General features: G+C 40.2%; 1 protein-coding gene across 1 annotated transcript in view; it reads right to left on the reverse strand.

Moving 5' to 3' along the window:
- Positions 1-12,901, reverse strand: part of MET (MET proto-oncogene, receptor tyrosine kinase) — an 87,095-nt gene that overhangs the window by 64,930 nt on the left and 9,264 nt on the right. The window contains exon 2 of the mRNA XM_040063181.2: positions 979-2,193. Coding sequence (XP_039919115.1) covers positions 979-2,178 — 1,200 coding nt within the window. The 5' untranslated portion in view covers positions 2,179-2,193. The remainder of the gene's footprint in view (positions 1-978; positions 2,194-12,901) is intronic.

The following is a 12,901-nucleotide window of genomic DNA, read 5'->3' on the forward strand; positions in this document are numbered from 1 at the left end:
ACTCTCACTCTGAGCTGTCCCAACAATGAGATACGACAGATACCATCCACCTCTAAATGCAGGTTGAGCTGCTGATCTGTCCTGACACAGGCCTCATACTGGCTGAGCAGAGCCTCCCCACAGAGGCTCTGGCCCTCTGGTAGAAGACAGCATGCCACCTCTAGCTCCAAATTTCTTGTATTGGAGGAAAGGTTCCCCAGGTAGGCTATTTAAGGGCCTACTTCATAAGCAGGTGATCGAAAGTTCTAATGTTTCATGTTCCACCGTAGCTGTTCAAAGTGCCTGATCCCCAGATTCTGTATTTCTTTTACAAGACCTGAAACCAGCACAGACACTGGCCAGAAAGGAAAGGGAAAATTTCTGTGCTTCCTCTGCTCATAGTATTTAATACAGTTGGAGAGTAGCAACGTCCTGAAGTCATGGTGTACAGAAATGCAACCTGCCCATCTGTGACCACCTGAACCCTCATTTAGATACAGATTTCACTGACGCGTCTTTCATGTTGAAAACTGATGTCAGTCGGACTGTTTCTGTACCAAGCATGAGTAACTCCATTACAATCTAGCTCTTCGTGGCATATCCCAAAACAGCTCTTTCATTTTTTTCTGAGAAGGGCAGTGATTCAGCATTAACATACTTTTAAGTACGTGATGTTTTTCAGGGACTCTTTAGTGCACATGAATACAAATGTTTATGAATACTTTTTTTAAATATTAAAAAAAAAAAAGCCAAAATGTTCCATTTATCCGCATCATAGTTTCTCAAGCAAAAAATCTGGTTTTTAGTCCCATAAAGTGCTCAGTGATTTTTATACTCAATTTACAGGAACTAATCCTTTTAGAGATAATCAACAGCAATGCTAAGCAATCTGCAGGGACTTACATTTTATAACTGAAACTGAAGGGATGGATACCTGGAAATGGAATAGGCAAAGAGAGAACAAAAGTCCCAAAATATAACGAATCAATTATCACTTACCCTGTTCAAGCAGTATTTGCTCTCTTTCCCATAGAAGTGTTGGAGACATTTCATGTTCTGCTTGTCAACAATCTTGTTGAAGAACTCATTGATGGTTCGCACAGAGACAGCGCAGACAGCAGATCGGTTGGTTGGTTCAGAAGAGTCTGGTTTGCTTTGTGCAAAAACACCATAGAGGATATCATCGTTGAGCCCAAGGCCCATTTCGTGTGCTAGAGCTGCACCAGGCTTGCTTACGTAGGCAGCTTGCAAAATGTTGAATACCTCCTTTCGGATGGACCTCTTTCTTCTCTTTTCAGTAAAAATGCACTCAAGAGGCATTTCCATGTAGGAACGCATCTCTGAGTCTAAAGTGCAGAAGCGGATAATTCTAGTGTGAAAAGATTGTGAGTCAAGAGTTTCTCTCTGTACAGTCAAAAAGTAGACAAAGTGATCATTTTCAAAGGCATGGACATATCTAATGGGATACGAATCACGGAACTGAGGGAGGATATCTATATAAGATTGATCTGTGAGAAATTCAAAACCGTCCTGTGTTTCTTTTAATCTTCTAACTGATATTGAATGCAGCACATGGGGAGGTTGAAATGTAGATGTCACAGTATTTCCAACAAAGAAGTTGACAAACCTGTCCTTTTCAGTCACCAAAACTTTGGTTCCTAAAGTGCTAACAACACAGTCAGGACAGTTATCTGCTTCTCCATCTGCCGGGGGTGAGTACATGCAGTGCACCTCGCTTTCAATATCAGCAGGGTTGTCAAGGTGAAGGATGTGACGGTGGCAGATGCCTCCGGACACACTACCACAGCTAATGAGCTGATCATCGTAATAAGTTTCTAAAAGCAGTGCCATGTTGACGTTATCCTTCCATACACTGTTAGATAAATTGGCTTTATCTCGGCAGTCTTCACATGGTGCACAGTCAGGGTTCTCCAAAACAGGCCCAGTCTTGTACACAGAAATGTTCAGGAGAGCTTCGTTTAGTACATAAATCTTATTGACTGCTCCAATGTAAACATGATGCTTATATAAAACTACATTCTGAATTGGTGTGTCTGCAATGAAGTTAGGAAGATCATATTTTACAGCAAGATTCATTTCTGATTTTTTAGCTGCTTCTTTGCATTGTCCATGGCTCCTCTGCAGCAAGGCAAACAGGAATACAATAAACCCAGAAGGATATGCAGTAAAAGGCTTCATTGTCAGAGATCTAATCTGTCAAAATATATTTAATGGAAAAAATGGTTATATTTCATATAATAAACCGTCAGTTTATCAGACAACAGAAATCCGTTTCTAGGCTGCATGTAGTAGCTGAACTATTTCAGTTTAAGAAGTGTTGCAATCTTGCTTAGTGTCATAATAGTTGTGATAGAAATGGCTACAATCCCTGTTCTTTGCGGGCACCCATTTCTCTGCCTTTAGGGCAATTCACAGAAGGATTTTCTTATGATGAATTTCTCAAGACCCATCAGCATGTTGTAGAGCAGCAAAAGAGAGGACTACTTCCACAATAGCATTAAACCAGATGACTGATATGGCTTAGAACAAGAGGCTGTACCCATAGCTGAAAGCAAAACTGCCCAGGACACTTAGGGCACAACGGCACACAAAGCAGCTGGAGCACTTCATTGTGTGGATATAAGATATTTGTCCAATTCTCAAGGGGCTGAACGGGTTCCTAGAACAGCTGATCAAAAGTAAGAAATAGAAAAGACATGAAATAAAGTGAAGATTTGAGCTGGAGTGGACATATATTCTGTTGATATTTTTGATTAACCAAGGTCAAGACACTTCACCACCAGACCAAAAGAAGAAAACCCTCCCTGTCTCTCTCTCCCTCCAGCTCCCCAAATCACTGTCTTTCATAAAGGCCTAGTTTGGAAAAAAGAATGTCTTTTCAGCCAACCCTACTTCTTGGAATAGTCATTCTCCCTAGTGTTGACAAGGCTTTGTAATGTATTATTAGAATATTTTATGCCTCATGTGGTGCTTGGCATGTGCAAGCTTTATTTTAGGCCCTGTACCACAGCAGTAAGTCACTCTGCTGAGCCTTACAAGATACAGGCGTATCGCTGTATTGTAAACAAAGGGCTATCGAGTGACCTACAGCCATTAACTGATGAAATCAAACCACCTAGCACTTCTCTCTTTTTTTTACATATCCACGCAGTTGTTTGATGTGGCTTGAAAAACCAAAGGCAGATGACTTGTGTGATATTTCACCCTCTTGAAAGATCAATGAAATGAACTGCGGTTATGAGCGTTTTAGTGCAGTATCCTTGTCACACCAGATATTTTCTATCAACATCATGACACAGTTGCTAAGCCAAATTTAGCTTCTTCATGGCGAAAACAATTATGCATTCTAACAGCAATATGATCACATACTTTGGGAAAATCCCTCTAGTTTGACTATAGTTAGGCAATTGTTGCTAATCAAGAAGTGCTTGTGACCACTGAGAGAACTTAAAATAGATGACCTAGAAAATTACAAATTGGATAATAGGAATCTGTACCAACTTTTTATTTCGTTAGGACTTTATGCAAAATGAAAATATGACTATAGAAAAGAGCTGTTTCAGCTGTGTATAAATCTAGTGTTGTCACTAGATTGGTTAAAACAATCCATCAATAATTCTCGTGGTACTTTATTTCAGCATCCACTGAATTCCTTTTGTGGTTTAACTCTTTAATTACAAAAAATAATACGTTTTGGAAACTAATTGTTCTTCCTCCTTGTTACCTGATAAGAATCATGATTGAGAGTTGGGGATAAAAATCAGAAACACAGGCTATTCACAAGTGTTAGCTGGTAAAAGCAAGTCACACTTCTAGTATTAAAACATAAAGATCTTCCTTCAAATCAGTAACATTTTTCTGACATTAATTAGTGATAACAGAATCCTGGAAAAAAATCTAGCCTGGATTTGAAAGAAAAATAAATAAGAGCAAGGATATTGCTATAGTTAGAAAATAGTCCCAGTATACAAACTGCTGACCTCCACAATCGCAAAAGGCAATAGGAAACTGTCTTTTCATCCTCTGTAACATCTTGCTATCATGAAAATTTTTCTGCTCTGTGCTGGGATGAAACGAAGAGCTTTCTAAGTTTGTGTAAAACAAAGCCACCCAGAAGTCACACATGATCCAAGAACAATTGTGTTCACATCCTGCCTGGCCAGTGCCAAGTGAAGGTCCCAGCACTGGGAGAAGTAGGACCCTGGTTTGACTCTGCCTCTTTTCAACCATCACTTCCACCCACGAAACTGCTGAAACTGATGCATTCCTGCAGATTCACTTCTGATAAGTCAACATGTTCTGACAAATATGAGATTAAGCAGAAAATTCCAAAACTGCTCTATTTCTGACACCAGGCAGAGGTAGGTATATTGTTTACTGCAATAAATTTAAACCCACTTAACAGAGGCATACCTGCAGTGGAGAGAGAAAGCAATGAGTGGATAAAGAGTTGTGTGAGGATGAGGTTGATTAACCACCAACACAGGAAAAAAGGATAGAAGGAAGTTTACTTGACAGGCATCTTATTTGTTGCAGTACACTCTGTGCTATGTTCTTATAATGTTCCCAAATAGACTTCCCACCAATATGTTCCTCAGTTTTCAGCTTATAATCCTCCCTATTATTCCAGTGTCTGAAAAAGAGGATCCCTACTTCTCCAACAACCAGTACTGGTGTGCACTGCAGGGGTATTTAGAGCCATAAATACTGTCTGACTTATTCTTTCACTCCAACCATATTTTGGGATGTGAGGCCAGTATCCTCAGAGATAGTCTGCTCTGCCTACACTCAGTAAAACACCACTGATTTCAGTCTATGCTCTTGGAGACCAAAAATTCCACCTTTGACTCCTTTAGCAAGTGAGACTGGAATGGAAAATTTAACAGTAAGAACAAAGGTGGGATTCAGTGTGATGCAAAGGATGCCAGGAATAATAGGTACTTTATTTTACCACTACAGGAAGGGAAATATGAGCAATAAATGAAAACCAAGTCATTTTTTCTCTTCTATTTGAGTGTCCTCATAGTGCTTTCCTCTCTATACTTTTGAGGTGTTTCAAGCATCCTCCTGGACAGAAATCTGCTGATTCCAACCTAAGGGAAGCTCTGGCTCAGATTTATGGGCAGCTCTCTAGGGAAGATGGTTCTCAACAGCCCAGGTCCCCAGCATACTGCAAATCTTCCCTCAAGGTGTCTGATATCAGGAACATGCCCTGTGGTGAGACATTTATAGCTTAGGGAGAACACAGGAATCATGTGAAGAGTACTGTGTACTTCAAAGTCCTTGCATCATATAAACTCTGCTGCTTCTTACTCAGAGGCATTTGGTGTGCCTCTTTTCATCTGCATCTGACCCAGGTTCTTTCTGTATTCCAACACTGCAACCTCCAGCACAGAGCTGCTCTTCTGTAATCTCCAGACCAGGTCACTGCAAATACACTTCACCTGATAACACCCTGAAGAAGCAGAGAAATTTTGGTGAATTAAAAATTCAGTCTTTCCTCTTTTCAAAGGTCCAACAGCTTTTCTTAGCATACACTCAAATGTAATTTGTTGAACTTAAAATGTTTTGATGAATTAGAACCAAAATACTTGTGCTATAGATATGGGTCAATGAACTAACTGCTGTTTACCAGTTGCAGAAGGAAAATAAAAAAACTTCTTTTTTTCTCCACCTGGTTTGAATGATGGATGCTTTTCAATCTTTTGTGACCTTCCTGTGACACGTGTGTGTGTGTGTCCTTCATATGTCTACAGATGACTTGTAAGATTTGGCCTGCAATAGCTATCAGTGAGCAATAGCTGTGCATGGATTATTCCTTTTGTAAGAGATATTTTCAAAGCCACGCTCATGATGTGCTCATTTTTCCAGCCTTCATCAGATGGTAGCCAGTAAAACTGATGAGAAAATAGATTTTGGTTAACCATTGTAAATGGATGGTAATGATGTGTCATATTAGTGTGATTGGCAGCCTCCAGTGCTATGGCTGGTGCTTCAATTGTTTTTGTACAATGAACAGTATCCCAATGGCAATCCTCTTCCTACAAGTTTCATTCACTCTAACTATGATTTGGATGATAATTTGCAAATATTGAACATCATGTCTCTCCTTTGCACTGTTTGCGACTGTACTGACAAGTCAGGCCTGGCCTTATTGTGGAATAACGTTCAAGCTGGCATATGCAAGGAAGCCAGAAAACACAGCCATGCTTGTTTTCCTTTCCCTCATTTCAGAAAGTTGGGTCCCATTTAGCTCTAATCACAAGCGCTCCATGGATCTGCACAAGCTCAGACAACATGCTGACATGAAAGCATTTTGTAGGTTGTTTGGTGCATCTCATTTTCCCTTGCTTTATTACAGAAAAGGAAATGACAGGGTCCTCTATCCCAGAGAGTGTGTTTGCACAAGAACATATTTAGTCCTCAGATAGGTCATTTCAGGTTAGGTAACAGCAGAGCCATGTTAATTCAAGTTTCAAGAACTCTATTGTCAGCAAACAGTACCCTTTCCCTCTCTTTAAAGTTGATAGTATGGTTTTATACTTTTTCCAGTGGGATAGGACGTCTTGTTACTTTGGTCTCTGACAGAGTTGAGGTGGCAAATTTATATAGGATAACCCTAGCGACTACTCCTCCTGAGATTTCAGTTTTTTGCTATTTTAGACTTAAATCTGTGCCAGTCCAGGACCTGATTCCCTGTGGTTGAGAGGCTGCGCCGTGGAGAGAGCATCATCATTCAAAAGGATAGGGAAAATGAGAGGGGGTGATGATAACAGCTCCATCCATGCAACTTTAATCAGTTGTTGCAAATCTGTCACAGCACTGGCATCAGCTTCAGCAGATTAAACTCACAATGGATGCACCTTCATCAGACTTTTCAATTAATGAATTGCATCTCTACACAAGGTTGATTATATGTAAAACACTTAGTGAGGATAACCTGTTTTCTAAGTTCAGAGGTAAAAAAAAAGTTTTTAGATCTGAACTTAGTTACCTTAAGACAACAAAGAGAACAAGGAAATTGAGTGAGTCAGCAGCAAACATACAAAGTAACCCTGAGTTGAATTCAAATGGCTAATCAGAGTTAAAATTCATGTTCCCTTCAGAGCTATTTCAGCTCTAGGTTAGGTCACTCATCCTGACTAGGGTGGCAACAAAATTTTTCCTACTGCATGGTATGCACTCAAGCACAATGCAGCTTTCTAGTGTATAGAGTCAAAGAACTTATTAGCAGTGATTTAGGTCATAAATTCATTCATAGCAGAGCTGGGAGGTTTCTTTGCTGTTCCAAGAGGTGTGTGTGCATGTAGATGGCTGATGGGGAAGAACTGTTGGGCAGGGCACAGTCTAGGCAATTGCTGGAGGATCTACCATTAACTAAATCCGCTACATACACAGTGCAGTCATGTGAGTCAGAAGAAATTGCTTTCATTAGCAGGTTCAACTGATCTGTAAGCCTTTTCTTACAATATTCAAACACATAAAAAAAGAATTAAAATTATCCCTGCGTAAAACACACTCTTTAATATACATGGTCCATTACTGGGTCCAATATACCATTATAATTCACAGCAGCTATCAAAAGAAGCATTTTTGTTGTCTAGCACATTTATTTTTAACAGGATTTAAACCACAAGAACACTAATCTAGTCTTCACAGTGGAGAAAATGCTATTCTTACACTCATTTGGCATTTTTGGAGGTGTCCTGCAGTGCAGTAGATCATTTTATTTGAAACTTGCTTCAGAATTTAACACCCCAAAGCCAACTCATGTCATGGGTCTCTAGCACAACTGGATTTATTTAATCATTTTTTTGTTGTGATGGGCTACAATGACACTACTGGTTCTTTTGTAATGAACCTCAGCAAACACTCACTGACATTACAAATGAGTGGAACAGATCAAGAACTATATATTGCTCAAAAAGATTAATTTAATCGACAGTATACAGCACTTCTTGCAATTGAGAGGAATTTCTCATCTGAGGAAGTAGTACTCATTTTAAAGGCTGAAGAATCAATTCCACAAAGAACATGGACTAGAAGTTCAAAATATACATAGAATAACTGAAAACCAGGCAGGAAATACCCCAAATAAGGGAGGACCTTTACTGCTTCTTCATTCTTATATTTGCAGATGGATTTGGATCTTTAAATAAAGAGGACAGCTTTCCACATCTGGATGATAAGGATGGAAGGATTTTTAAAAAAAAAACAATTGTATTGTTTAGCAATAATAGAAAATGGAAAGCAAACTTTGAACAACACAATTGTTCCATCCTGTTCATCTGAAATAAGGCAAGTAAGCCTTTGTGGAACTTCAGTAAGAAAATAACTGTGATGTCATTGTGGCTTTTCACTACTACAACTGAAGTAAAAGAAACTCATTTCTAGCATAGACTTAAGCTTGGTATCTGCAGCAAATAATTCAGCCTGATGAAGCCATATGAACATCTTACTCAGTTCAGAGGTTCAGTACAAGTAGAAAAAGAGCTGTGTGTGTGTGAGTAGAGTAACATGCTATGCTTGATATAGTACATGTCATGACTAATAACATAAGGCAATGGTGGTCCTCTGGTTCAGTTTAGTGCATATGGAGATATTTGGTGGGTCACTTCAAATTTTTCATGTTTGAAAAGAGTAATTCATCTCATATCTATTTTCACCATTCATGCAAAACAAAGGCCTTTATCAACTTCTAGTGAGTTGAGATAAATGCAGACATGCTCTGGTGGACTGAGGAAATCACACAAGCTTAGGTAAAGATCCAAGCCTTTGTTTATGATGTGATAAAAACACCTTATAGTAGGAGAAAGCAACTTACTTGTATTTCTAAGTTGATCCTGTTGATCAACTTTTCTGCATGAGTCTGAGCATTTTGTGGTTGTCAGTACTGAGTGGGGACAGTGTCATTTCCTTGGAATGTAGTTCCTCCTTCTGTAAAGAGCCAAGTTGGCAAACCTGGCTGCAAGCACAGTTTTGGCTCAATTCCCTCAACTAGCCTCACCGCTCAGATTTGCTACATTATGTTTTATGGATATAACATCTATCTACCTGAACTCTTGTATTGAAATGCAGAGCATATTTTGGAAGCCTTTCTTGTCTTGTAAAGCTAACAGCCTTCCATACTGTGATAATTAAAGGAACGACATGGGTCATAAAAATGAAAAAGATTAAAAGGCAGATAGTCATGAGTAACCAAGATAGCATACAGATTTGATCTAAATGTTCTAACAGCAATTATGAATGATCTTGATGCAGGACATTTCCTGCAGTTTAATTGTCATTTGCTGCTAATGGTTCTTAGGAGTCCCTGAGATAATAACTCTTCACAGCTGAACATTAATCTCTTAAAAAAAAAAAAAAAAAAAAAAAAAAAAAAAAAAAAAAAAAAAGAAAGTTGCATATGACAACAGATACAGATGGTAAAGTATATTGTATGATATATGACAACTGTACCAAAATAGTGTGATAAGGTATATTTTATTAGACTGGTATCAATGGATCTACAAACCCACCAAATAACAAAATTTCCTTTTAATGTCATAGTAAATATAATATTATCAGCAACTAAAACCCAAGAAGTCCCTGAATTCTTCCAAGGTGTGGCGCAAATACCTAGAATACCAAGCAAAAGAAATTCTGCTGGCTCTGTTCTTTCCTCTGAAAAAGCTGGCAGGACAGTGTCAGGCAGCGACTTTCTGGTTAGCGGGCACACATAAAGCATGCCACTGTGTGTCATGACTTCACCCTTCTTAGGGGTGTCTCCAAGAGCCACAAGGCAAATTAGCAACAAAATTTAGGGTCAAAGATTTCCAAAAGGTTGCTGATGTCTTGCTTGATACACAGCTTGTCAAGCTGAGATATCATGGTCAAACTGTGCAGGGTCCCAGCAAGATCAGCACATTTGTCTGAGTGAGCTGGGATCACAGATTTGGAGAACTGGCCCAAAGGCTGGAATGAGATCCTCAGCTCTCATTTACTCAGCCTGCTGGGGGTGGCTTATCCAGGAAAAAGAAAAACCAAGAAAAAGCTCTGCTTGTGGACCTGTGTCAGCACTGTACAGAGGACTTTAAGTTGCCTCCAACTCATCTCCTTGCACCTAGGAACTTTTGTGGGGCTGCTGAACTAGTCTGGCCTGGCACAGTCCATTGGGCTGACACTGTGTCAGCCTGATACTGTGCTTTGTCTGCATGTATACTTAGTGCTGCAAAGCAGACTGCACTCCTTCCATGCTCAAGCTGGCTCCACAATGTATAACCATGATTGTGTAATGCTGTGTTTGAGATAATCAGCCCTGCCAAACACAAACCACCTCTGTGCAAAGCTTTGGTGGTCTTTGCCCCAAGAGAAAATGTGGTGCAAACACTCAAAACAGCTACAAGCAAAACTGAATTGGTTGTGTTTGTAAGTTTACTAGTGAAAGCAGTGGGGTCTTTATTTATACCTCAGCTTCATACATTAACCGATACCAAAGTTAATAACCTGATGGTCTATTTAGCTTCATAGCGGCTTTTTGATAATCAAACAGGAACAATGTCAAGGATAGTGATCATTTCCCATCTGTGTTTGGTTAGGAGGTTATGACCTTTTCTTTTTAATGCTGACCTCTCTTTTGTCACTGTAAGTTTATGTTATTGCAGTGCACTTTAACTGATGCCCTACTTTCACTCGGTTTAGAAACGGAGTTAATGACGACTCATTGGCATGACTGCTGCCTTGCTGCGAACCTGTGATTCATGATCGCCTTCCAAGGACTTTACGGCATTGGCGTTCATAAATCCCGAAATGGCCTGGGACCAGCCTATCTGACATCCTGGCTCCCACCAGAGGCAACAGTGTCACAGCTGCAGTCAGAAGAGGGGCTGATCTGTAGCAGCCTCAGCTCCCTTTTTTTTGGCAGATGTCCCTCAGCAAGGGTCCATCAGACACAGTGTTTTTACTTTGAAATATTGCGTTGACCTTCAGAAGACGCTGAAAAGCTCAATAGTTTGAAGAAGGAGTTCAGGGATGGCTGAGCAGCCTGAGTTTTTTTATGCTAATGGGATCTTTTTGTGTGTGTTTGTTTCTGAAAGGATGTTTCAGCTGGTTCATTTCCTTTCTTTCACCCTGTCCTCTCCCCTCATTTGGAGAGACCTGGGAAGCTTAAATGTGCAACTGTTGCTCTTCAGAGGTCCTCATTTATACTTAGCTTGTTCAGACCCTGGAATGCTTTCTTTGGAAATCTGGAGCCAGATTCAAGGAGTCTGTGAGATAAGCAAAGAGGCTGTTTCCATACTTCAGAGGGTATTTACCTGTCTCATAGGGGTGAAATGAGGATAATTAATCAATTCTTACAAAACACCGCCAAAACACAAAAGGCTTAGTGCTGGTGTTTGCTACAGGCATAGCACAGAAAGGCCGAGCTGTAGGATGGTGCCTGCTGTAAAGGGGCTGATTTAAAACCATGGTCCTCATCCCTGCATGAAAAGGCTGGCCAAAGATCTAAATCTGGGAACTAGGGCTTGGCTCTGCTGCTTTTGCCCCCTGCCCTCTGTCTGCAGCCCCTGCCTGTACTCTCCTGCCCTTTTGCCATGAGATCCAGTAATCCACCACCCCATGGCCATTCCTCACTCTCCTCCTCCCTCCTGTCCCACTGAGAGGATGCAGACAGTGGAATGGGAGTCCTCCTAGGCAAAGCTGTCCTGATGCTTTGGAGCCACGCCAGCTGGGAGGAAGAGAGGGGATGGCGTGTGGTGCTGGAGGCTGCCTGTCAGCAGCAGGACCCGTGCCTGGCTCCATCCTATCTGGGCACTGCAAAGGAGCTTGGCTGGGAGCTGTAACCCACCCAGGACTGAGAGTTTCTTAGTGCTCTGACTTCTCTTCCAGAGCTCCAGGTCAGGTGAGATCCAGGGAATATTCAGCACCAAGCGCAGACACTGGTTAATCTAAGCACCTGAGAGCTTTGTGGCCAGTGAGTGTTAGCTTTTTAGATCCCTTTATTGGACTTGTGCCCTGAACTCACTCTAAACCCCATTTTAGATGCCAAAGCAGCCTCTCTGGATCTTCCCCATATTATTAAGCTTGGGCTGTTTATCCAAAAGGAAAATAAAATGGCAGTGGTAAAATTGGAAATTGGTCCGTTAACGTATGTTTTTAATTTAGGACTTTATAGTGAAACAATTGGTCCTGAGCATGATGTTTTACTAAACAGCTGATATTTAGTTCAATATTTTGGGCACTGTCATTTAGAAGGAACATTTTCTTTTACATCCTTGCTCCTACTAAAAATATTCAAATTATATCGTATTACTTATTAGGACCATGTATGTTGTGTTCAGACAAAAATATGGACTACTTGTGATTAATAATTACCCAAGCATTTTAAATTTGAACAAGATACAGACGTTTGGGGTGAGGATGGACAGATCTCAACTCTTACACACTTGGCTTTCACACAAAAGCCTGGCTTTGGACCTAAGCTAGGTCAGAATAAGCTACATTCCTTCACTGCGAAGCCATCATCTTTTCCAAGACTTGACTCCACAGTCTCTATGCAAACATTACTCTCATTGATTCCTGCAATCGTTGAGCTGACTAAGGACTAGAGAACAAGGTGCTTAAAACAGGCTGAAAGACAGAAGATCTGTGGCAATGACAGAATCTCAATACTACCTCATTTAAAATGAGCAATAGATGATACAGGGTAAATAGTGAGATGTAGAAGATGTAACAGGAATGAGAGGTGCAGAAGAGTAAATCTTTGAAATCTTATATATTGTTAATGAAGATAATAATTACTCTTTACAGAAAGGCTGAATTAACCAATGCTGCATTTCTAAGTAACTAGCTAATGGACACAGGCATTATCTTTCCATAAGTCTTTGAAATCCCTATAAACCATGTGTAGTCAAATATTAGA

This window comes from Hirundo rustica, chromosome 4, assembly GCF_015227805.2.
Source record: "Hirundo rustica isolate bHirRus1 chromosome 4, bHirRus1.pri.v3, whole genome shotgun sequence".
NCBI lineage: Eukaryota > Metazoa > Chordata > Aves > Passeriformes > Hirundinidae > Hirundo > Hirundo rustica.